This window comes from Ostrea edulis, chromosome 5, assembly GCF_947568905.1.
Source record: "Ostrea edulis chromosome 5, xbOstEdul1.1, whole genome shotgun sequence".
Classification (NCBI taxonomy): domain Eukaryota; kingdom Metazoa; phylum Mollusca; class Bivalvia; order Ostreida; family Ostreidae; genus Ostrea; species Ostrea edulis.
In genome coordinates this window covers 39,615,572-39,638,692 of record NC_079168.1, presented here as the reverse complement: position 1 = coordinate 39,638,692, position 23,121 = coordinate 39,615,572, and the positions used below count along the sequence as shown (strand labels likewise).

General features: G+C 35.2%; 1 protein-coding gene across 2 annotated transcripts; it reads left to right on the top strand.

The window, feature by feature from the left end:
- The first annotated feature begins 12,240 nt into the window (after nt 1-12,240).
- Nucleotides 12,241-21,270, top strand: LOC125650801 (probable cardiolipin synthase (CMP-forming)). 2 transcript variants are annotated; one of them, XM_048879321.2, is made up of 7 exons: nt 12,241-12,616; nt 12,833-12,970; nt 13,466-13,595; nt 14,521-14,606; nt 15,042-15,110; nt 19,176-19,267; nt 21,183-21,270. In XM_048879321.2, the coding sequence occupies exons 1-7, from the start codon at nt 12,353-12,355 to the stop codon at nt 21,265-21,267; spliced, it is 864 nt and encodes a 287-aa protein (XP_048735278.2). In that variant the 5' UTR covers nt 12,241-12,352; the 3' UTR covers nt 21,268-21,270. The 2 variants fall into 2 exon arrangements, with proteins under 2 accessions (XP_048735278.2, XP_048735279.2); XM_048879322.2 differs by lacking the exon at nt 19,176-19,267 and having other exon boundaries at nt 12,253-12,616.
- The last annotated feature ends 1,851 nt before the right edge of the window (nt 21,271-23,121 follow it).

Below are 23,121 nucleotides of genomic sequence, written 5' to 3'. Positions count from 1 at the left end.
CATATCATATTGTCAACGAGAAACTTTTTTCAACAACTAATGTTCTTTCACGAGATCTAGCTATCCAGCTTGTAGATGGATTATCTTTTCAAGAAATTAAACGATGCGCAAACTGATTCTCCATTCTTATTATCAATGGCTACAGCTTCCAGTTTGGTTCCTCGGCAGATCATGCCCACTTCCAGCTTTCTCTCGGCTCCGAATTTTAGTCCTTCTACCTGGATATTCAACTTCGAGATGCAGTCATACAGATCACAATAAAGGTATGGGGGAGGGGAGGTTCTCGGACGATCAATAGACTCTCCAGAACATGATTGTTCTCATCTATCACAGTAAAGTGATACAATTTCATCTTCTTCACAATGTACACAATTTCTCCTTTCTCTATGTGTTTATTGTTGACAACTGTTGTCTTATCTTCTGTGAGTGTTAAACTTATACGGTACCAATTTTGATGCACCAGATGCGCATTTCGACAAATAATGTCTCTTCAGTGATGCTCAACCGAAATATTTGAAATCCGAAATAACAATGAAGTTTTAGAGCTATTTTGGGAAAAACAGAGTGCCAAAAAAGTGGAGTCAAATTCGTCTAAGGATAAGAGCTATGTGTGAGGGAGATAATTGAACAATTATCCTCGTTTTGTCGTCAATTATAGCGTCTAAAGGTCTCCTTGTGTGAAACCCATAAGTATAGTGACTCACTTAGGCAGAAATAATTCTGGGATTGTGTCCAAAAATTACGGCGCCTTTAAGAACAGCACATCCAACCTCGTTTGGACTATCTACAATTTCGTCACGGATAGCCTCTTTTAATTAGCATATGCATTTACGACATCAGACTCAGCAAATCCACCAACAAGAAGTATTGTTTTTAAGCCCTTAATGTTTGAAAGATAGAGTGCTCCGGAAATATAAGTTATAATTGATTTTATGTTGCTTTCAAAAACACTCCGCAATTACCGATTCAGTCAGTTCTATGGTATTTGCATTCTTTTGATAAGCTATTTTATCAGCTGCCCAGTCGGTTTGGCCGATTGCTTTCTCTGGTGACTCTTGGGTTTTTACCATAAAGAAGTCTATGAGTTGGCTAGGTAATTCGGTTAGAATACTGGTTCCCAGTTTCATTTTTCTCTTCTGTTCAAAATGATTTAGGAGTTTCAACCTGTTGAACATGCGAGTTTTCTTGAACTCATCGGATATTTCCTTTCCAAATAGTTTTTTTTCCAAAAGAGAAAAGAAAGCAAAATCTATCCCTACTCCTCCCAAATCCCCGCCACTAGGCGCGTGAAAGTGTTTCAGACTTCCGTCCGACAAAACTTCCTGTATGGATATATCAACTGTGCCACCTATAGGAAAAAAGGTTTTAAAAGAATTAACACAAACAAGGATAGTTTTTTTAAACAAAGTTGTAGTCTTAAACAGTAGACTCTATCATACGCCGGGTGAATTCATTCCATTTCTTCAACAGAACACAGTCCCGTGAGGATCCGAGTTAGAATAGGTCCTCAGTACCCCTTGCTTGTCATAGGAAGCGACTGAATGGAGCGGTCCTTCGGATGAGACCGCAAACACCGAGGTCTCGTGTCACAGCAGGTGTGGCACGATAAAGATCCCTCACTATGCATAGGCCGTAAGCGCCAAACATAGGCCTAAATTTTGCAGCCCTTCACCGGCAATGGTGACGTCTCCATATGAGTGAAATATTCTCGAGAGGGACGTAACAAAATATTTAATCAATCAATGGAACACATCGACAGGGGATGTTTACTCCTCCTAGGCATCTGATCCCACCTCTGGTGCGTCCAGGGGTCCGTATATATCTACTTTTGTATTGCTTATGGGATTTATGAGATTGATCATCGTTCGTTATCTTCACCTTTCATGATTTAAATTTTCTAAAATATGGTAAATCTCACAGATGTTTTTAAATTCTGGAAACTACTGTATTTTCTTATAAGTGTGACCATGAAGTGGGCAGGATGTTTGTATTGAAAATCAGAAGCATCTTTTTTTGCAGCATCAATGCCTCAACTTCAGGAAAAGAGTACGTTTAATAAATAATACTTATTTTTACACTGTAAAAAACAAATTAACTAAATGCATACACCTTAAAATTGCGAAATTTTTACAAAAATTATTTGCACCAAAATTACTTTAAAGATAAACTAATTTTACTTAATTGGATAACAGGTAGCTAGAAATTATTTCAAAGCAATTTGTCCTTAAGTTTTACCATTTTCCGACTTTGAAGTTAGAAGGGTTGTAAAACACTGAGAAATCACAATAACATGTAGGCAAAACAGTCTGCATGTTACTTAAATATAGTTGGAAAAATAATTTTGTAGAAATGCCACATCCATGCAGGTATCTGCGGTAGCGTTTTGATGACCATATAAAAGAATGCACCACATCATACAAAATTATAAAGTTTACCTGCAAAAAGAACATTTCGGTTAATTATTGAATTATAAGAACTTTTTAACAGTTGCTATAAATAAAATTGAAGTGTTAATTTCATTAATTGCAAATTTCTTTTGATCCATTCTCTCTCTTTTTCTCCCTTTTTAAGATTGTGAAAATTGTAAATTTGATCACCAGCAAATTATCTCCCTTGCGTTTAAAGGCATTTCAACCAATGAAATGAATGAAAGTTTTCACATGCATTTTTCTACTAATCACAAAGGAGAGGAAGTGCATAATCTGAAGACTCACCGTAAAGCACTACAACTCTGTATAGTATCCTCCAGTGAGGAAGGTAATGAGTTAGCATATGTACATGATAATGCATCATAACTTCTCACTCTGCCAATCTGTTTTAGATGCTTAGATTCATCTGAATTTAGAGGATATGAGAGGAAATCGCTCTGAAAATATAACGAAAAAATAACCATACGAGTTTGCGAAACATGAATGCCATTGGTAAAACTAAAGCCAGTGCTAGCATTTCTTAATGTATACCATTGGAAAGGCTTTGTCGCGGATTACACCCATGCAATCAATGCATAAATGTTCTCTCTATCATAGCTCAAAACATATCAATCAATTTTAGAGTTCTTGATCATTGGACTGATGGACAATATCAAGTTCACAGATCGTTGAAAAATAGTTTTCACAAGAGTCACTTACAACGTAATATATTTTGTCTTATAACTCAAATGATATAGAATATAAGCAAGGCTGAAGTGTTTGTCATTGCCAGAAATCAGACAGCTGGACACGCGAAAACACACACACCTTGTATTCCAGATGCATAAAAATGCGTGTGTTATAATACCTCCAGGATCTATAGTCCTGAATTTCTTTCCAGGGTTAAATTCTATAATGACGTTCGGGTTGTTTTCTTCAATGGAGATCTTTTTGCAAAAAACAGAGGCTACCTCTGGTTCGTCAGCTAATAGCAATGTCTTCAATTCCAGTCTGCAGGAAATAGAAATAAACAAAAATATGAAAAAAAAGGTCTACAAAAATGCGATGCCTTTCTCTCCTTGTCTCGCCCTACGTCCCGATTCCCTCATATACTGCTTAGCGACCTCAGACCAAATACCGTAATGCCATAAAACTCAGTTTCTAATATTTTTCTATTCAGTCTAGATTTCAAACAACCAATTGCCATCTCGAATATTCTAATTGCTTCGAACGTCTTCCCTCTTACCTGCCGCGGTACCTCAGTGGTAGAGCGTTCGTCTCGTAACCGGGAGATCCTCAGTTCGAGCCCCGCCTATGCCATGGCCGCGTCAAACCTAAGCTGTTGAAAAACGTAGTGATTGCTCCTTCGCTAAAATCTTAGGATTTAGAAGTGAGAATCACGGGTCTTTCGGATATGACCTTAAAAACGGAGGTCCCGTGTCGCGCCAGGTGTTGGCACGACAATGAACCCTCACTGCCACGGCCCTGGGCGCTAAGCATATGTCTAAATTGTGGTACCTCACATACAGCTGGTGACGTCTTAATACGAGTGAAATATTCTCGAAGGGACGTTAAAAACATTCAATCAATCTTCCCTCTTATGTCCTACAAAAAAAGAAAATATCAAAGTACCTATGTACCAGTTCTTCCTCAGATGAAATCGTGACAATACTACGCAATAATACTCAATCGGAATATCACTCAGCCATCTCGAAATTTGCGTGAAAATAATGCACTTCGAACTACTAATCCTTACATTATATTCTGAATTTGTGTATTCACTTTACATTCGTTCTTTATGTTTAGTTTTTTCTTTTCTTCAGAACTACACCTTATTTCTGTGAAGAGTCATTTTGAAGTGACGAAAGAGGTAATAATCTCCATGCTTTTGTTTTGCTGCCAGTTTTCCATACTCGTCCTCAGCCTCGACTCCAAACGTTCGAAAATTTTTATCTGGATCGAGCAGTATGGAAGTCGACTCCTGCAATAATATTGTAGTGTCTCCCTTGTTGTTCCTGCCAGCAAAGATTCGCAGTGGATTTTTTTCGTCGTAATCTTTCTTTGACGAATACATTACACCACAAAATGTTGTCCCGAAAAATATGGTTTCACACAACTTGGAATCCTCTCGTAGGGTACACATCATTAAAGTTCTGCAATATCTGATTATAATATTGACGATGCTCTTGTTAGAGTATGCGCGCATATACATGTATGAAAGGTGAAGATAATAAACAGTGATCAATCTCACAACTCCTATAAGGAATACAAAATAGAGTTGAGCAAACACGGACCCTTGGACATACCAGAGGTGGGATCAGGTGCCTAGGAGTAAGCATCCCCTGTCGACCGGTCACACCCGCCATTAGATCTAAGTCTTCATCAGGTAAACGGAGTAATCCGCAGTCAAGTATGTGCCAGGAACGGCCTAACAATCGGTATGAAACACGTTAGACAGCATTTGACTCAATGGTAGGTTGTATTGGCAAACTAGATCATTATATCGACCTTAGAATTTGTGAAATGCTAATTTTAAACGAGACCCCTGAAACATTAACGTGTTTGTCAGTAGACCGCCTCGATTTAAAAATGTATCATACGCAGAACAAGCTCTTGTGTATCGAGTCAGTTGAGAGTTATAAACACCATATGCAGGTGATAATGGAATATTGCTGCATAAATATGGGAAGTTGACAAATCATCCCGTTTGTCATTAAGTTGAGTTGTTACAGAGTGTACAGTGTAGTTTGTTGATAATATCCATTTTCAATAAAATATCTAAATACAAAACAGATTTGGAGGACTCTGTGGTTGTTTTTTGTTTTGTTTTTTTTCTTTTTTTTTTACCTCGAGTTGAGAGAGATAAATCGAATCGACATATGAATGAAAATGATTATTGTTGATAGATAAAACGTCAATGTATCTAAATGTCGAGTTGGAGGCCACAGCGAGATATATTTCCTTCTCATGTAGAAGCTTTTAAATAAACTATGCTTCAAGGAAGATAAAACCAGGCCAGCTAACAAAGGAGCACAATTCGTGCCCATGGAAATTCTAACAGACTGTTGGAAGACTTGATCACCAAAGACTACGAAGATACATCATATCAAGACAAGGGACGAAGCCATCTTGGAAAAATACCTCCACTCAAACCTGACAATTATTAGATTGTCATGGTGCTATTCGCTACAGGGATGATTTTCTAAATGATGTTGAACTTGTCACTGGTTGACACACATTCTATTACAAGAAACCAGGTGCGACCTTGCCGATTTGAAGGTCATCTCATGATATGGGTCTGGAAGGAATGGATGTTTACAAACTCGCGGTGCATGGCTACGACGAAAATGCCCTGATTTGAAAAACTAACACCAGCACATGAATGTTTAAAGTGTAATCAATATTCGTAACAGATTTTATAAAAATCGGCTAACTGTAATGAAAGAAAACACCAGAGAGATTAAAAACAAGAATTAAAGATTAACGTAAATGCAACAATGTTCGAATTACTATATAACTAGCAATGGGCGCTGTCGGTAGGTGGCGCTGGCGGCAACATTTCCCGCAATCACAAAAAGTTGACCTCACTGCGCTAGGTACTTTTCACCACGGGCACTGGAAGTTAATGTAAATATATAGTATGTGCATGTTTAAAAAAGGAAGGGTAGGACACTCTTTTTGAGGCAAATTCGGGTTTGGGTTATTGTGGACGTTTCTCATTTAGTGCATAATGTAGCATTAGTCAACTCCTTTTTATTATTTGGATTGCCTAGTTGGATGTTTTTCATTATGTACATATACATGTAGTGTATACCGGGCAGCTGGTTGGTGTTTTTTTTATTCATGTTTATTTGTTGTCATTCATACCTATATTTTATCTTCATAACGGAGTTGGTTTTATTTGTTGGTGACAGACAAACAAAGTTTTAAAAAAAATGTGTAGGCACGTGCCTAACGAAGAGCTCTACGCCCCTGCAGTGAGTCTTGTGGCCATGTTTTATTGCATATAAAATTTATATAATGCATCAAATCACAACGGGGGGAAAATGTTTGCAAATAAAACACCCTTTTCATTCCGCAATTTAAACATTAAAAATACGTATAAAGCAATTCAGAGTTTGTATCACTCTTTAGATGGTAAAATCATATTTCATATGTAACTCACGATGCGTTGATAGAATTACAACAACAGCGTAAATCCTTGTTAAAAGTTCGTGTTTATATTTCATTCAAATAGTATAAATTGAATTCCCCTGTAACAAACAGAAAGCTGCATATGAAAATGTACATCACGTCAAATACATATATACATTTTATACATGTTATATATACATATAAATTGTATCATTTGAAACTTAGCATAAAGTTATATCAAATGATATTCAAGCACTTTAATCACAATTTTATAAATGTGATCCACCGAATTTATTTATATTTAATAAGTGAGAAAAATAAGATTAAAGGCAAATTATTTATATTATTGCTTTAGTTGACTTTTATATTGCTTAAACAGTCTAAATAGTATTACTTACCAAAGTTATGGACTTTAGGCTCGATATTTATCGAATGTAAAGCTGTAAACTATATTTCAAAGCTTCTTTGGTGCAACTGCAATAAAAGTTAAACATGCACTTTGTTAGATATTAGCAATATAATTAAGAGCGCCAACTGCGATGCTATTGCTTCCATAAAAACAAAGAAAAACCAGACATACCACGATGGCGAAATAACTCCAACTATAACTAAAACTCAAACGTCTGAACAATTCAAACCCACTGGACAATATGAAAAAATCCAACCCTGGTATAAAGTCACATGACTGTAAGAGGCGCCAAACGCTCACCAAACTTTTGGCGGGAAAATACTAATTACATCAAATTGGAAATTTAAATAAAATCAAAACTGCTTGCCATTGTTTTGGCATAAGTTTCTAGTAGAACTTTATTATACAATCTTATCAATTGCAAATTCAATTCTTTTTAATCATAAAACTTAAAAGTTATTTACAAAATTTTCACACAGCTACACTGTTACAAGTCATTAATATGTTTTACGGCATGACCGTGTTTGAGGGCGAAGCAAAAAAGTTTTGGCACTAGTATCTATATCCAAAACAGGACAAAAACAACCCAAAGTTAGCACGCGGACGGAGTTGTATCAAAGCATCCTAATTTTGGAGATTTGATCCACCTATATATTGAACAAGGGAAATATAACGCAATCGATGTAAACAGTACATTATGACGTCATATTCAGCGTCGTTATTTAGCAAATTTACAAACATAGCGTTTGAACCACAACAAAAAACATGGCGTTAATTGTGGAGTGATTATATATGATTAAGAAAATAAGATTTACATGCTTTTACGGATTTTATTTGTAACATCTCAGAACGACGTGAACTAGGGTAGACGAGATTCAAAATGGAGGAATACATGTCCACGCGATAACTTAGATGGGGCAATCGTTAAACTACGATTCTTTTCTCCAGTGTTATTTTTGGAATTTTGCATTGAAATTTCAACATTTGTCATTTGAGAATACTTGAAGGTTGTTTTATTTTTCTTTCTTTTTTTTCTCTCTCTCTCTTTTATTGTATACACATATACAGTATTGAACAGATTTTATTACCATAGACTTGCAAAATTTGTAGATTTGCATGAGTTATGCAGGGCCGTAAATTAACCTTCAATTTGGAGGAGGCAGGAAATTAGGCTGGGGGCCGCCCAGGCCCCCAGACGCTGAGCACATTTTGTGCACACTGAACACGTTTCGTGCAAAATCCTTGATTCTAGGGCCTTCTAAGATGTTACTGGACTAACTCATTCTAAAAGAAAGATTTGGAATGCTTTTTAAGGGAGGTATCATGTTCTTAGTTATTGGAAAGAACATAAATTCTAATGAACTTTAAATTTTATTTTTTTTTGGCTCAAAAGTTGGAGGAGGCAGCTGCCTCCTCCGCCTCCATGTAATTTACGGCCCTGTTATGAAACGTCACAGTACTTCCACTGTTATAAAAAACAGTATTAGATTATGCTATTGGAATATAGGAGGTGTTAACACCCACAGTATAAATAAGTTAGAGGATGAAAACTTTGTACATGAAATCAAAAACTTTGATATTGTTATCCTTGCAGAGACACATGTTGGATATGATGCTGATATCAATATTGATGACTTCAATTATTTTCCACTCTGTAGACAAGTCTCAGCGAATGGTAGATATTATGGTGGGCTAGGTATATTTCGAAGAAAATCATTGAAAGAACATATCAAAATTTTACCTGGTGTATACAAAGATTTTCAATGGATTAAGATAGAAAAGGACTTTTTTAATCTAAAAGATGATATTTATTTGTGTGCAGCGTACATCCCTCCAGCCAACTCTTCTTATTCAAGAACACTTGACAATGATTTAATAGAACTTATTGAAAAGGATGTCATTACTTATAAACAAAAAGGAGATATCTTATTACTGGGGGATCTGAATGCAAGGACCTCAAATTTAGTTGATTTTATAAATCAGGATAGCTCAAGGCATCTTCCATTATTTGATTCCTACAAGCCTGATGTCCAGATTAAAAGTCGCAGTAGCCTTGATAAAAGTTTTGATGATAGAGGAAAAGAACTTGTTGATTTATGTATAAGTAATCAAATGCGAATTGTAAATGGTAGAACAATGGGTGACTTATTTGGCCAGTTTACATGTTATAATGTTCATGGTCAAAGTACCGTAGATTATTTGATTGCAAGTGAAGATATATTAGATCAGATATTATATTTCAAAGTATCTGATTTTTTAGCCACTTTTTCTGACTGCCATTGCAAAATATCATTTGAAATTTTAGCTAGATTCCAAGAAAACTTTTCAACAAGTGAAAAATTGCATAAAGCTCCATTTAAATACAAATGGACAGAAAACTCTGCTGTTAAATTCCAACAGGCACTTGATTCACCAGCTATCCAAAAACAAATTAATGACTTTTTGAAAATAAGTTTTTGTTCAGAGGTAAAAGATATAAATACCAAAGCTCAGGATCTAACCAATATTTTTGTCAATGTGGCAAATATGTCATTGTATAAACCTAATCGATGCAACAAAAAGAAATCTTGCAAAAAAAGAAATAAGTGGTTTGATAAAGATTTACACAGAATGAGAACAAACTTAATCTCACTTGGAAAACTATATGCTAATTTCCCTAGAGATCCATTCATAAAAAGTAGATACTATAGAAATTACAGATTGTACAACAAATCCAGGAAAACTAAGTATAAACTATTTATGAACTCGATGCTACATAAACTTGATATGATGAAATCTAACAACCCTAAACATTACTGGAAACTGGTAAATGATATCAAGGGATCAACAAAAACTGGGAACTCTTCATGCTCACAAATTGATTCTGAGACTTGGGTCAACCATTTTAGAAATTTGCACTCTAATACTGATAACACATTTCAGAATAGACTTAATGAGCTAGAACATATTCTACAGGGAAAAGAAAAGAAAGCCATATTTAATGAACTTGATTTTGAAATTAAAGATGAAGAAATAATAAATGCACTTGCAAAGCTCAAGTTAGGTAAAGCAGTTGGGCTTGATCTAATTTCAAATGAAATGCTAAAATGTAGTCAAAATTACTTAACCCCATGTTTGAGAAAACTATTCAATACCTGTTTTAAAAATGGGGTTTACCCAAAGATATGGGCCGATGGCTATATCTCTCCAATTTATAAATCCGAGGACCCCAACGACCCAGCAAACTACAGAGGCATAACTATAACAAGCTGAATTGGTAAATTATTTAACTCTATACTTAATAACAGATTAGATTTGTACTTGTGGAAGAATAATCTAATTGATAATTCCCAAATAGGATTTACAAAACATGCACAAACTGCCGATCATGTCTTTATCTTAAAAACCTTGATAGATAAATATTGCAATACCAAAGAAGGTAGGCTTTATACATGTTTCATTGACTTTCGTAAGGCTTTTGATAGTGTAATACACACTGGTTTGAAACTAAAACTGTTGAATATGAATATTGGCAGTTATTTTTACAACATTATCAAGGATATGTACAGGAATTCTAAAGCATGTGTTAGAATCGTAGATAGTCTTACTGATCCATTTTTGATTAACCTTGGTGTAAGACAGGGGGACAATTTAAGTCCCTCTCTGTTCAAAATCTTCATTAATGACTTTCCATTATATCTCGAAAAATGTATAGATACTGTATCACTTCAAAAAGAAAATTTAAATTGTTTAATGTATGCAGACGATATAGTAATAATGTCAACATCAGCAGAGGGTTTACAACAGAGAATAGATGTTTTAGAAACATACTGTAATGATTGGTGTTTGAATGTCAATGTTAAGAAAACAAAAGTTATTGTCTTTAACAAGGCTGGGAGAATATTGCAGTGTAAATTTAAATTTCAGAACAAACATATTGAATGTACACCTTATTATAAATACTTGGGTACCTTTTTTCTGCATCTGGCAGTTTTAGTACCGCTAAATCTGAACTATATAACACAGCCCTCAAAGGATTTTATAAATTGAAAAAAGACTTTTTATGTTTAACACCAGGAATTAAAACAAGTACTCATCTCTTTGACCACACAATAAAACCAATTTTATTATATAATTCTGAAATATGGGGTGGATACATAGGTTCATGGAATAAATTAAAATCATCACCATTTGATCCAGACAAACTTTTTAAATCACTTCACTGTGAGAAGCTTCATCATAAATATTCTAAATGTATTCTGGGTGTACATAAGAAAAGTACAAATTTTGCTGTACTATCAGAATTGGGGAGATTTCCTCTACATCATGATATTTTGAAATCAATCATTTGTTATTGGTACAGGCTTGAAAACCAAAATGAATGTAAACTACTTATGGATGCTTATCTATGTAGTAAATCTTTACATTTAAACAGCAAACTGTCATGGTACTCACTAGTAGAAAAAGCTTTAGAATATATTAAAATTGGATATCCGTTAAGAGATTTTAGTCAGTATAGATTTAAGAAAATTGTAAAGAAATTACTCTGTGATAAATACACTGAAACCTGGTACAATAATCGAAATAAATTAATTGATGGGAAACTGTGCACTTATTTTAAGCTTAAGGAGCACTTTGGTTTTGAGAACTATCTTAATAAAATTAAAAAAATTTGATATTAGACGATCTATTTGTAAGTTACGGATATCAGCTCATAAATTAATGATTGAAGTTGGTAGATATTCTGGTATTACTAGGAATGAACGAACATGTAACAAATGCAACTCCGGTTTATTAGGTGATGAGATCCATTTTTTGATTAAATGTGAAAAGTTTGCTGATGAAAGAAAATCTTTTTGTGGTGCTATAGAAAAAACAGTTAAATTTTTTTACCAAACTCAATGATGAACAAAAATTCATTTACATACTATGTTCTGAAGAGCCATCCATTCTAAATATAACTGGAAAATTTATTTTGAACAATATATGACACTGTACTTGTATATAACTATGTGTTATCTAATCACTTCTTTCTTTACTTGTATATGTATATGTACATTATTTGTATGTATTTTCATGCTGCCCCTTGAGGGCCCTTGATTGGAAATAAATATCGACGCCATTGGTACCAAACTTTTCAAATTCCATAGGTATGGTTTAATTTTTCATTATTTTCCTATATTTTCCTTTTAAACATGTATATGCGTGTTATCTATAGGGAGAGCTCCGCTCTTACAGCCCTTCGGGCCGTGAGAAGGCTTCGCCCTCTAATAAAGACCCAGCATAGAGATCGGGATCGACATTTAAAATGATTCAATGTTTACAACTTTCACTTTCGGTTGTGACAGCGTGCAAATAACAATACTTGACGACATTACGCTTTTCATCTGTACGTGTAAATTTGAAATGCTGTGCTAAGAGAATGTTGTGTAGAGCAAAATGTATGTATTTATTGACAGTGAGAATCGGTTCTGGTCTGAAAACATCCCATGTAACGCGAAGCATTCGCTATTTCAGTGGAAATAAAAACAGTGTCGATTTGTTTAGCGGTCACTTTCGAACACAAAAACAAAGCATTATTAACAACAGCATTCCTGGGTTTACAGGAATTCAGCGTCATTTCTCATTGTCTACTTGTTACAAGTGCAAAAAGCCTGCTGAAGGAGTTCAAGACAAACCCAACAAGGTAATTGCATATCCTATGACCTTTTTTTTCACCGAGCAATGTTATTTTGAACATTTCATTTTGATAATCTAATCAGAAATTAAACTTAAAATGCCTCAAATATTATAATAGTAACAAGCCTGATTTTCTCCAGAAATAAACTTGCATGACTTTGAGTAAGATATTGTTGGGCACTTTCATTCACATGTATTTTCCCCCCATTTATTTTTCTTCAAGGCTGAGAACATTCTGACGGTTCCAAATCTGCTAACGACGTGTAGAATTATTTCTGCTCCGTTTTTGGGGTATATGATCACACACGGTCATTATGAGATGGCTCTAGGTTTATTCATTGTAGCAGGCATTACTGACGTGGTAGGTATTGACAGTTTTTAAAACTGCTGAAATATGATATTTTAAAGAATGTACATGGTACAATATGTAGTAAAACATTTTTATCATAACTTCATTTGAAAATATACTTTATATCCATAATCGGAACATCAGCAATATATTGATTGTCACTTTTCGGATCAGATTACAATAAATCCCCTCACCAGTAGTTCTCCTTGTTAATTTCAAAAATACATTTACTTTGCTTTTCTCAGTGAGATACAGTGTATGTGCCAGAATTTTGAATTCAATATATCAACTTGTCTCTTTTACATTTTACTCTAGTGCAGAGTTCTTGAAATCTACGTCTTTGGTATTAGACATTTCAGATTTTTATCAGTCCAAATAATAAAATGTACTGTGAACTTTATCGGTCTGAGGAAATTTTCACTAGTCAAAACCTTTGGACTGGTCAATTTCAAGAACACTGCTAATGCTTCACTGTCCCTTTCAATGTTTATGTAATTCTTCATTAAGCTTGATGGGTACATTGCCAGGAATTTTGAGGGTCAGATGTCTAGCTTCGGTACATTTTTGGATCCACTGGCAGACAAGGTGATGATGACAGTGATGTATGTTACACTTTCCATGGCCAACATTGTACCAGGTAAATCAACAGTGAAAACAACATACCAGGTTCGTTGTGTATTGTTTAACATCCCTCTCAATAATTTTTCACTTATATAGAAGTGTCACCATTGCTGGTGAAGGGCTGCAAAATTTAGGCCTATGCACGGGGGATCTTTATTGTGGCACCCCAGCTATGACACAGGGCCTCATTTAATCACCTCTTATGCATCTTCGCTAGCCAAGAGATTTTTGGTCCACTCTGCTTCCCATAAACATAAAGTATGGGGAGCAGAGTGGACTGAAAACCCTTGGCTAGTGAAGATGTCTCTGATGACAAGCAAGGGATTACCTAGGACTTATTCTAACCCAGATCCCCACAGAACCATTGTATTTGGGTAAATCACCAGAAAAACAAAATGATTACATACCAGTTAACTCACCGGACTAAGTATAAAAGCTACACTGTGCATCAGTGATGCTTACTTCTCTGGAACCAACACTGCACCAGGTAGAATGACTAGACTGAATATAAACACTAGACACTTTACTATCAATGATATTTACCTTTCTGTCTGGGACCAACACTGCACCAGGTTAAATTACCTGAATGGTTGGGTACAAAATCTAGATGTCTGTGACAACAAGCCGAATAAAGCTGAGGTTGCATTTTTTGTATCCCCCAACATTGACAAACACAGTATGTGGTATGTTCAGATGTGTGTACGCACTTGTAATAAACTAGTCAATGATTTTGTTTAAATCAGGACATTTTTAATGTCGATTTCAGTGCATGCTATTTTAAGGAAAAGTAAAGACATAGTGACACTTTATAGAAAGAACTCAAATGGACTGTACACAATTTAAATGTATAAGATTTGTGCTAAAAGATTGGATGAATGGTTATCCATGTTTATTCTGAAGTTCACGTGTTGTTGCTGAAGTTGGTATTTTGTCTTTTAAAGTTGCTCTGACTGCTTCAGTGGTTGGCCGGGATGTGCTACTAGTAGCAGCCGGAATTTATATCAAATATATCTCCCTTAAACCTCCAGTGAGTATGTTTCAAAAGATTTGAAATGATTTTCATTTTTAAAAATATACAAGGGCATGAGCAGCAACGCTTCACACCAGCAACGCTCCACACCAGCAACGCTTCACACCAGCATATCTTCATGAAGCATTAATGCACTTCATGAGGTGTGCTGATGTAAAATGTGGCAGTTCATGCCCTCATGTATTTTCAAATATGAAAAGTTATATCTGCATTTTATTTTCATTTCTGTTGGAATTCCAGCTGTTGAAATAGTCGTACTAGTACTATATTTATCAAGATTCATACGCACTTTGTTTACATCCATTTGGAAATGGTTATCATTTTGATTGGTAAAGACATTGTAGGCAAAAATATTGTAAATGTAAATATCTATGCATGTATTACATTTCAAGCCATCATTTCCAGTTTCTGTTTCTTTTACTCTCCTTGAAGATAACTGTACGGAATTTCTTTGATTTTACCAATGCAAGTGCCACACTTCATCCCTCAACACTAAGCAAGGTAAGTTTCTCAGAATGACATGTTATAGTACATGTATATTTTGAGACATGTATTGCATTTGTGGGACATAGCATATGCAGTAGTTTAGATACAGACATTTTGTATGCGTGAAAGGAGTGACATCACAACAGCCACATTTTTCCGCTTATTTCGGATTCGTTGGTTTTATAATGTTTAACGTCCCACTCAAAAAATGTTCACTCGTGTGGAGATGTCATCATTACTGGTAAAGGGCTACAAAATTTAGACCTGTGCTCAGTGCCCACAGCCTTTGAGCAGGGAGGGATCTTTGTCGTGCCACATCTGCTGTGACACAGGGCTTCAGTTTTTGCAGTCTCATCCAAAGGACCACCCCATTTAGTCACCTTTTATAGCCAGCAAGGGGTACTGAGGACCTTTCCTAATCCAGATTCGTAATGCAAGCCCCTGATGGATCTGTAACATGCCTTTGCAGAATTTTCACTTGTGACTCATCTTATCACATAATTTGATTTAAGCATAATATCATAATTAATTCAGCTGTTTTCATTGAAGTTTCAAACAACTACTAACACTATAATTTGTACATGTATCTTGGATATCAATGTAGTAACTTACTTGTTGGAGTCTTTTGTAAAAATTTAAGCCACATTTCTCACCTGATTGTTTTCAAACTTACAGGAAATTAACTGTATCAAGTATTTTATTTGGTTTTACTGTGAAATGTCAAGGTCACTTGATGGGAAACCAAATTTCTTGTGTAGAAAATTTGAGCTACATTTTTATCCATACCATATTAGTGGTATTTTTAGCATGATTTTTTTTAGCGATTTTTCCATAAATTATGGGTATATACATGTATATATTTAGTAAGAGCCAATTTTAGTGACTTTATAATTCCAGGAAAGATAACTATTACGCCCTATATGGGATAGATTATTAGCAACATTTAATTTTCGCGATCTCAACACTGTCGCTAATAATGCCAAATTTAATCCTTGCTAAAGATTCTGCTTAGGCCAAAAAAAATAAATGTATAGGTATGTGTTTTTTCTATTTCACTCCCCAAAAAATTAGGTACGGTAGGTATAGGTAAAACATATTATTTTATTGAAACATTTTATTTGAATTTTTAGTTTTTCATACACTTTTAATACATGTCTATACATATTGCAATTATTTTTCAAACATTTTGAAGATCAATAGTAGTCAAAATGTAAATCTGAGAAAACTCAAATGCGAAAAGAAAAAAATTGTAGTTTGAAAACTGCAGATTTTTATTTTAGTTATATATATTATCAATAAGATCTTTAGGGTTGGCAGCAAAAAAGTAGGTTGGGTCAGGAAACCGGAAACACATATATTTTTATTTTTATACAATTTTATTTTGGTCCTATATGGTATTTCATCACAGGTAGCCTTGTTACATGTATCAAAAGAGAGGATGAAGCCTATTGATTATGAGGTCAAAAAGTCCAAGTCCAAGGTCACTACGGGACTTCATAGAGAAAGCTTGTAGACACTTTACTGGCCACAGTTTTGCACGATTGATTTAATACTTCACATGTAGTTTTGTTATCAAGAGGGAAGAACCCTATTGATTTTGAGGTCAAGGTACACGGTCACTACGGGACTTCATAAAATAAACTTGTAGACACTTGTTGTGAATTCAAGGGATATGCCCCGCCTTGCAAATTATCGCAAAACAATTGCAGGGTTTTGATTTTGGTCGACATTTTGATTGATCAACCCCATGGAGTGGATGATTAAATCAAGGAGTCAACCTCAGCAAAAGTCAATAATTGACATTAATTGTATAGTGCTTATTGCCTGATATAACTCCATTACTGTCAGATTGTTCCCAGCTTTTACTATGTCTATTACAGTACAACACCTTTCTACAGCTTTCACTATGTTCTTGTCTATTACAGTACAACACCTTTCTCCAGCTTTTACTACGTCCATGTCAATTACAGTACAACACCTTTCTACAGCTTTTACTATGTTCTTGTCAATTACAGTACAACACCTTTCTCCAGCTTTTACTATGTCCATGTCAATTACAGTACAACACTTTTCTACAGCTTTTACTATGTCCATGTCAATTACAGTACAACACCTTTCTACAGCTTTTACTATGTTCTTGTCAATTACAGTACAACACCTTTCTACAGCTTTTACTACACCCATGTCAATTACAGTACAACACCTTTCTCCAGCTTTTACTATGTTCTTGTCAATTACAGTACAACACCTTTCTACAACTTTTACTACGTCCATGTCTATTACAGTATAACACCTTTCTACAGCTTTTACTACGTCCATGTCTATTACAGTACAACACCTTTCTACAGCTTTTACTATGCCCATGTCAATTACAGTACAACACCTTTCTACAGCTTTTACTATGCCCATGTCAATTACAGTACAACACCTTTCTACAGCTTTTACTATGCCCATGTCAATTACAGTACAACACCTTTCTACAGCTTTTACTACGTCCATGTCAATTACAGTACAACACCTTTCTACAGCTTTTACTATGCCCATGTCAATTACAGTACAACACCTTTCTCCAGCTTTTACTACACCCATGTCAATTACAGTACAACACCTTTCTACAGCTTTTACTACACCCATGTCTATTACAGTACAACACCTTTCTCCAGCTTTCACTATGTTCTTGTCTATTACAGTACAACACCTTTCTACAGCTTTTACTATGGCCATGTCAATTACAGTACAACACCTTTCTCCAGCTTTCACTATGTTCTTGTCTATTACAGTACAACACCTTTCTCCAGCTTTTACTACATCCATGTCTATTACAGTACAACACCTTTCTACAGCTTTTACTATGCCCATGTCAATTACAGTACAACACCTTTCTCCAGCTTTTACTACGTCCATGTCTATTACAGTACAACACCTTTCTACAGCTTTTACTATGCCCATGTCAATTACAGTACAACACCTTTCTACAGCTTTTACTATGCCCATGTCAATTACAGTACAACACCTTTCTACAGCTTTTACTATGCCCATGTCAATTACAGTACAACACCTTTCTACAGCTTTTACTACGTCCATGTCTATTACAGTACAACACCTTTCTACAGCTTTTACTATGCCCATGTCAATTACAGTACAACACCTTTCTACAGCTTTTACTATGCCCATGTCAATTACAGTACAACACCTTTCTCCAGCTTTTACTACACCCATGTCAATTACAGTACAGCACCTTTCTACAGCTTTTACTACACCCATGTCAATTACAGTACAACACCTTTCTACAGCTTTTACTATGCCCATGTCAATTACAGTACAACACCTTTCTCCAGCTTTCACTATGTTCTTGTCTATTACAGTACAACACTTTCTACAGCTTTTACTATGGCCATGTCAATTACAGTACAACACCTTTCTCCAGCTTTCACTATGTTCTTGTCTATTACAGTACAACACCTTTCTCCAGCTTTTACTACATCCATGTCTATTACAGTACAACACCTTTCTACAGCTTTTACTATGCCCATGTCAATTACAGTACAACACCTTTCTACAGCTTTTACTATGCCCATGTCAATTACAGTACAACACCTTTCTACAGCTTTTACTATGCCCATGTCTATTACAGTACAACACCTTTCTACAGCTTTTACTATGTCCATGTCTATTACAGTACAACACCTTTCTACAGCTTTTACTATGCCCATGTCAATTACAGTACAACACCTTTCTACAGCTTTTACTATGCCCATGTCATTACAGTACAACACCTTTCTCCAGCTTTTACTATGCCCATGTCAATTACAGTACAACACCTTTCTACAGCTTTTACTATGCCCATGTCAATTACAGTACAACACCTTTCTACAGCTTTTACTACGTCCATGTCTATTACAGTACAACACCTTTCTCCAGCTTTTACTACATCCATGTCTATTACAGTACAACACCTTTCTACAGCTTTTACTACGTCCATGTCAATTACAGTACAACACCTTTCTCCAGCTATTACTATGTTGTCTATTACAGTACAACACCTTTCTCCAGCTTTCACTATGTTCTTGTCTATTACAGTACAACACCTTTCTACAGCTGGTGCTGGTTGTTTCAGCCTTGACAGCACAAATAATGGGATGGGAAGATCACCTACTGCTTCAAGCTTTATAGTAAGTTTTCAAATGCGGAGATAACGCAGCTAGTGCATCAAACTCTGTAATACATTTGTTATAGGGGCATTATAGTTGCCAAAATCATATTTTACCAGTTGTTACCAAACTAACTAAAACTGCTTTACAGTACACTGTACATAAAAATCACCATTGACGTTAAATTTCATACATCTTGCAATCTTTTGTTGCAATTTTGATATTAGAATTTCTTTTCTTTATATATAAATTACGACTGACATTTACTGTATGGAAGTAAAAAATATTTAGTTTGGAAAAATTTGACATAATTTTCATAAAATTTGGATGTCTCGTTACAGTGTGATAACAGGCTGTATGAAATCTCTCTTTTTCTCCCATTACAGTGTGATGACAGTCTGTATGAAATCTCTCTTTAACTCGTTACAGTGTTACAACAGTCTGTATGAAATCTCTCTTTTTATCTCGTTACAGTGTGATAACAGGCTGTATGAAATCTCTCTTTTTATCTCATTACAGTGTGATGACAGTCTGTATGAAATCTCTCTTTAACTCATTACAGTGTTACGACAGGCTGTATGAAATCTCTATCTCATTACAGTGTGATAACAGGCTGTATGAAATCTCTCTTTTTATCTTGTAACAGTGTGATAACAGGCTGTATGAATATCTCTTTTATCTCATTACAGTTTACAGTGTGATGACAGTCTATGAAATCTCTCTATCCCATTACAGTGTGATGACAGTCTGTATGAAACCTCTCTTTTTATCTTGTTACAGTGTCATAACAGGCTGAATGAAATATCTCTTTCCATTTCATTAGTGTGATAACAGCCTGTATGAAATCTCTCTTTTTTTCTCATTACAGTGTGATAACAGGCTGTATGAATATCTCTTTTATCTCATTACAGTTTACAGTGTGATGACAGTCTATGAAATCTCTCTATCCCATTACAGTGTGATGACAGTCTGTATGAAACCTCTCTTTTTATCTTGTTACAGTGTCATAACAGGCTGAATGAAATATCTCTTTCCATTTCATTAGTGTGATGACAGTCTGTATGAAATCTTTTTATCTTGTTACAGTGTGACAAGTCTGTCTGAAATCTCTCTTTTTATCTCGTTACAGTGTGATAACGGGTTGTATGAAATCTCTATCTCATTACAATGTGATAACAGGCTGTATGAAATCTCTCTATCTCATTACAGTGTGACAACAGACTGTATGAAATTTTTTTTTTTATCTCATTACAGTGCGATGAGTCTTTATGAAATCTCTCTTTTTATCTCATCACAGTGTGATGACAGTCTGAATGAAATCTTTTTTTTTTATCTCGTTTGTGTGATAACAGGCTGTATGAAATTTCTCTATCTCGTTACAGTGTGACAACAGACTGTATGAAATTTTTTTTTATCTCATTACAGTGCGACAAGCTATATGAAATCTCTCTTTTTATCTCGTTACATTGTGATGACAGTCTGTATGAAATCTCTCTTTTTATTGCGTTTCAGTATGATAACAGGCTGTATGACTTTTTTTTTATCTCGTCAGTGTGATGACAGTCTGTATGAAATCTCTCTTTATCTCGTTACAGTGTGATAACGGGCTGTATGAAATCTCTCTTTTTATCTCGTTACAGTGTGATAACAGGCTGTATGAAATCTCTCTTTTTATCTCGTTACAGTGTGATGACAGACTGTATGATCTCTCTATTTTGTTACAGTGTGATAATGGGCTGTACTAAATCTCTCTTTATCTCATTACAGTGTGACAACAGTCTGTATATCTCTCTATCTTGTTACAGTGTGATAATTGGCTCTACTAAATCTCTCTTTATCTCGTTATAGTGTGACAACAGTCTGTATGAAATCTCTTTTTATCTTGTTACAGTGTGACAACAGTCTGTATGAAATCTCTCTTTTTATCTCATTACAGTCTGATGACAGGCTGTACAACAGTTGGATCTGGCCTACAGTACATGTGGAATTCAAAAGCATATTTTAAAATAAAACCAAACTAAGAATTTTGTTTTGTGTTATTTTGTATCGAATGCACCTTACAACTTTTATTTTATAAAATTTTCAAAATCAGATTTTCATGAAATTAAATATATCGTTCCCAATTTTACAGAAGAAATGTCTTGCACAAAGTTTGTGTACGAAAAGAAAAAAACACATAACTTGACCACAAAACAATATGTTTCAAACTTATTCCATTCATAATAAACATTTCACCATTCTGTAACACATGATCATCATTATTGAGGAAATAATATTGAAGTACTTGATCATAGCTAAATCCATTCAATATAAAAAGGTTTTAAAGCGTAATAAAATAATTGACACACATTTCATATTTTAAAAGTATTTTTACATTTCACAAATGTTACCTTTTAAACACTCCTGCGACTTCTTATATCAGAGATTTGTCCTATTCAAGTATTGGTATGTTAGTGGCAAAGAAAAGAAAAGAATGTAAAAATAAAATTCATGACTTGACTGATTTGAACTCGAGACCTCTGCTACTACTACTACTACTACTGAGCTTGCTCTCCCCACTCGAGAGAACCTCAAAAAAGCCTTCTCCTGAGATATCCAAGCCAATATCTCTGCTTGACTAGGCAGGTGATCTTATTACCAAGATATCCAACATCCCTGCTTCCCTAGAGAGGTACCTGTATTTCTGCTTTCTTATATACAAGTGCTTTAACCACAAGATACCCAATATCCCTGCTTTACTTTACAGGTACATGTACCACTGAGATATCCAGTATAACAAGAGGCCCATGGGCCACATCGCTCACCTGAGTCACCTTGGTCCATATCAGAAGATTTTCCATATCTATTTGGATGTAAAACCGTAGTCCCTATTATGGCTCCAAACCTTCCCCTGGAGGCCATGGTTTTTGCAAACTTGAATCTACACTATGTCAGAAAGCTTTCATGTAAATGTGAACTTCTTTGGCCCAATGGTTCTTGAGAAGAAGATTTTTCCTATATATTTGTATGTAAAACTTTGATCCCCTATTGTGGCCCCATCCTACCCCAGGGGGGCATGATTTTAACAAACCTGAATCTGCACTATATCAGAAAGCTTTCATATAAATCTCAGCTTTTCTGGCTTAGTGGTTCTGGGAAGAAGATTTTTCCTATATATTTGTATGTAAAACTTTGACCCCCTATTGTGGCCCCATCCGACCCCCGGGGGCCATGATCTTAACAATTTATAATCTGCATTATATCAGGAAGCTTTCATATAAACCTCAGCTTTTCTGGCTCAGTGGTTCTTGGGAAGAAGATTTTAAAAGATTTTTCCTATAAATTTTTATTTAAAACTTTGATGCCACCCTTGAGGCCCCATCCAATTCCCGGGGTCCATGATTTTAACAAACTTGAATCTGCACTATATCAAAAAAAAAACCCAAAAAAAACCCCAAACAAAAAAAAAAAAAACAACTTTGACCCCCTATTGTGGCCCCATCCGATCCCCAGGGGCCATGATTTTAACAAATTAGAATCTGTACTATATCAGGAAGCTTTCATATAAATCTCAGCTTTTCTGGCTCAGTGGTTCTTGGGGAAAAGATTTTTCCTATATATTTGTATGTAAAACTTTGACCCCCTATTGTGGCCCCATCCGACCCCCGGGGGCCATGATTTTAACAATTTAGAATCTGCATTATATCAGGAAGCTTTCATATAAATCTCAGCTTTTCTGGCTCAGTGGTTCTTGGGAAGAAGATTTTTAAAGATTTTTCCTATATATTTGTATGTAAAACTTTGACCCCCTATTGTGGCCCCATCCAATCCCCGGGGGCCATGATTTTAACAATTTAGAATCTGTACTATATCAGGAAGCTTTCATATAAACCTCA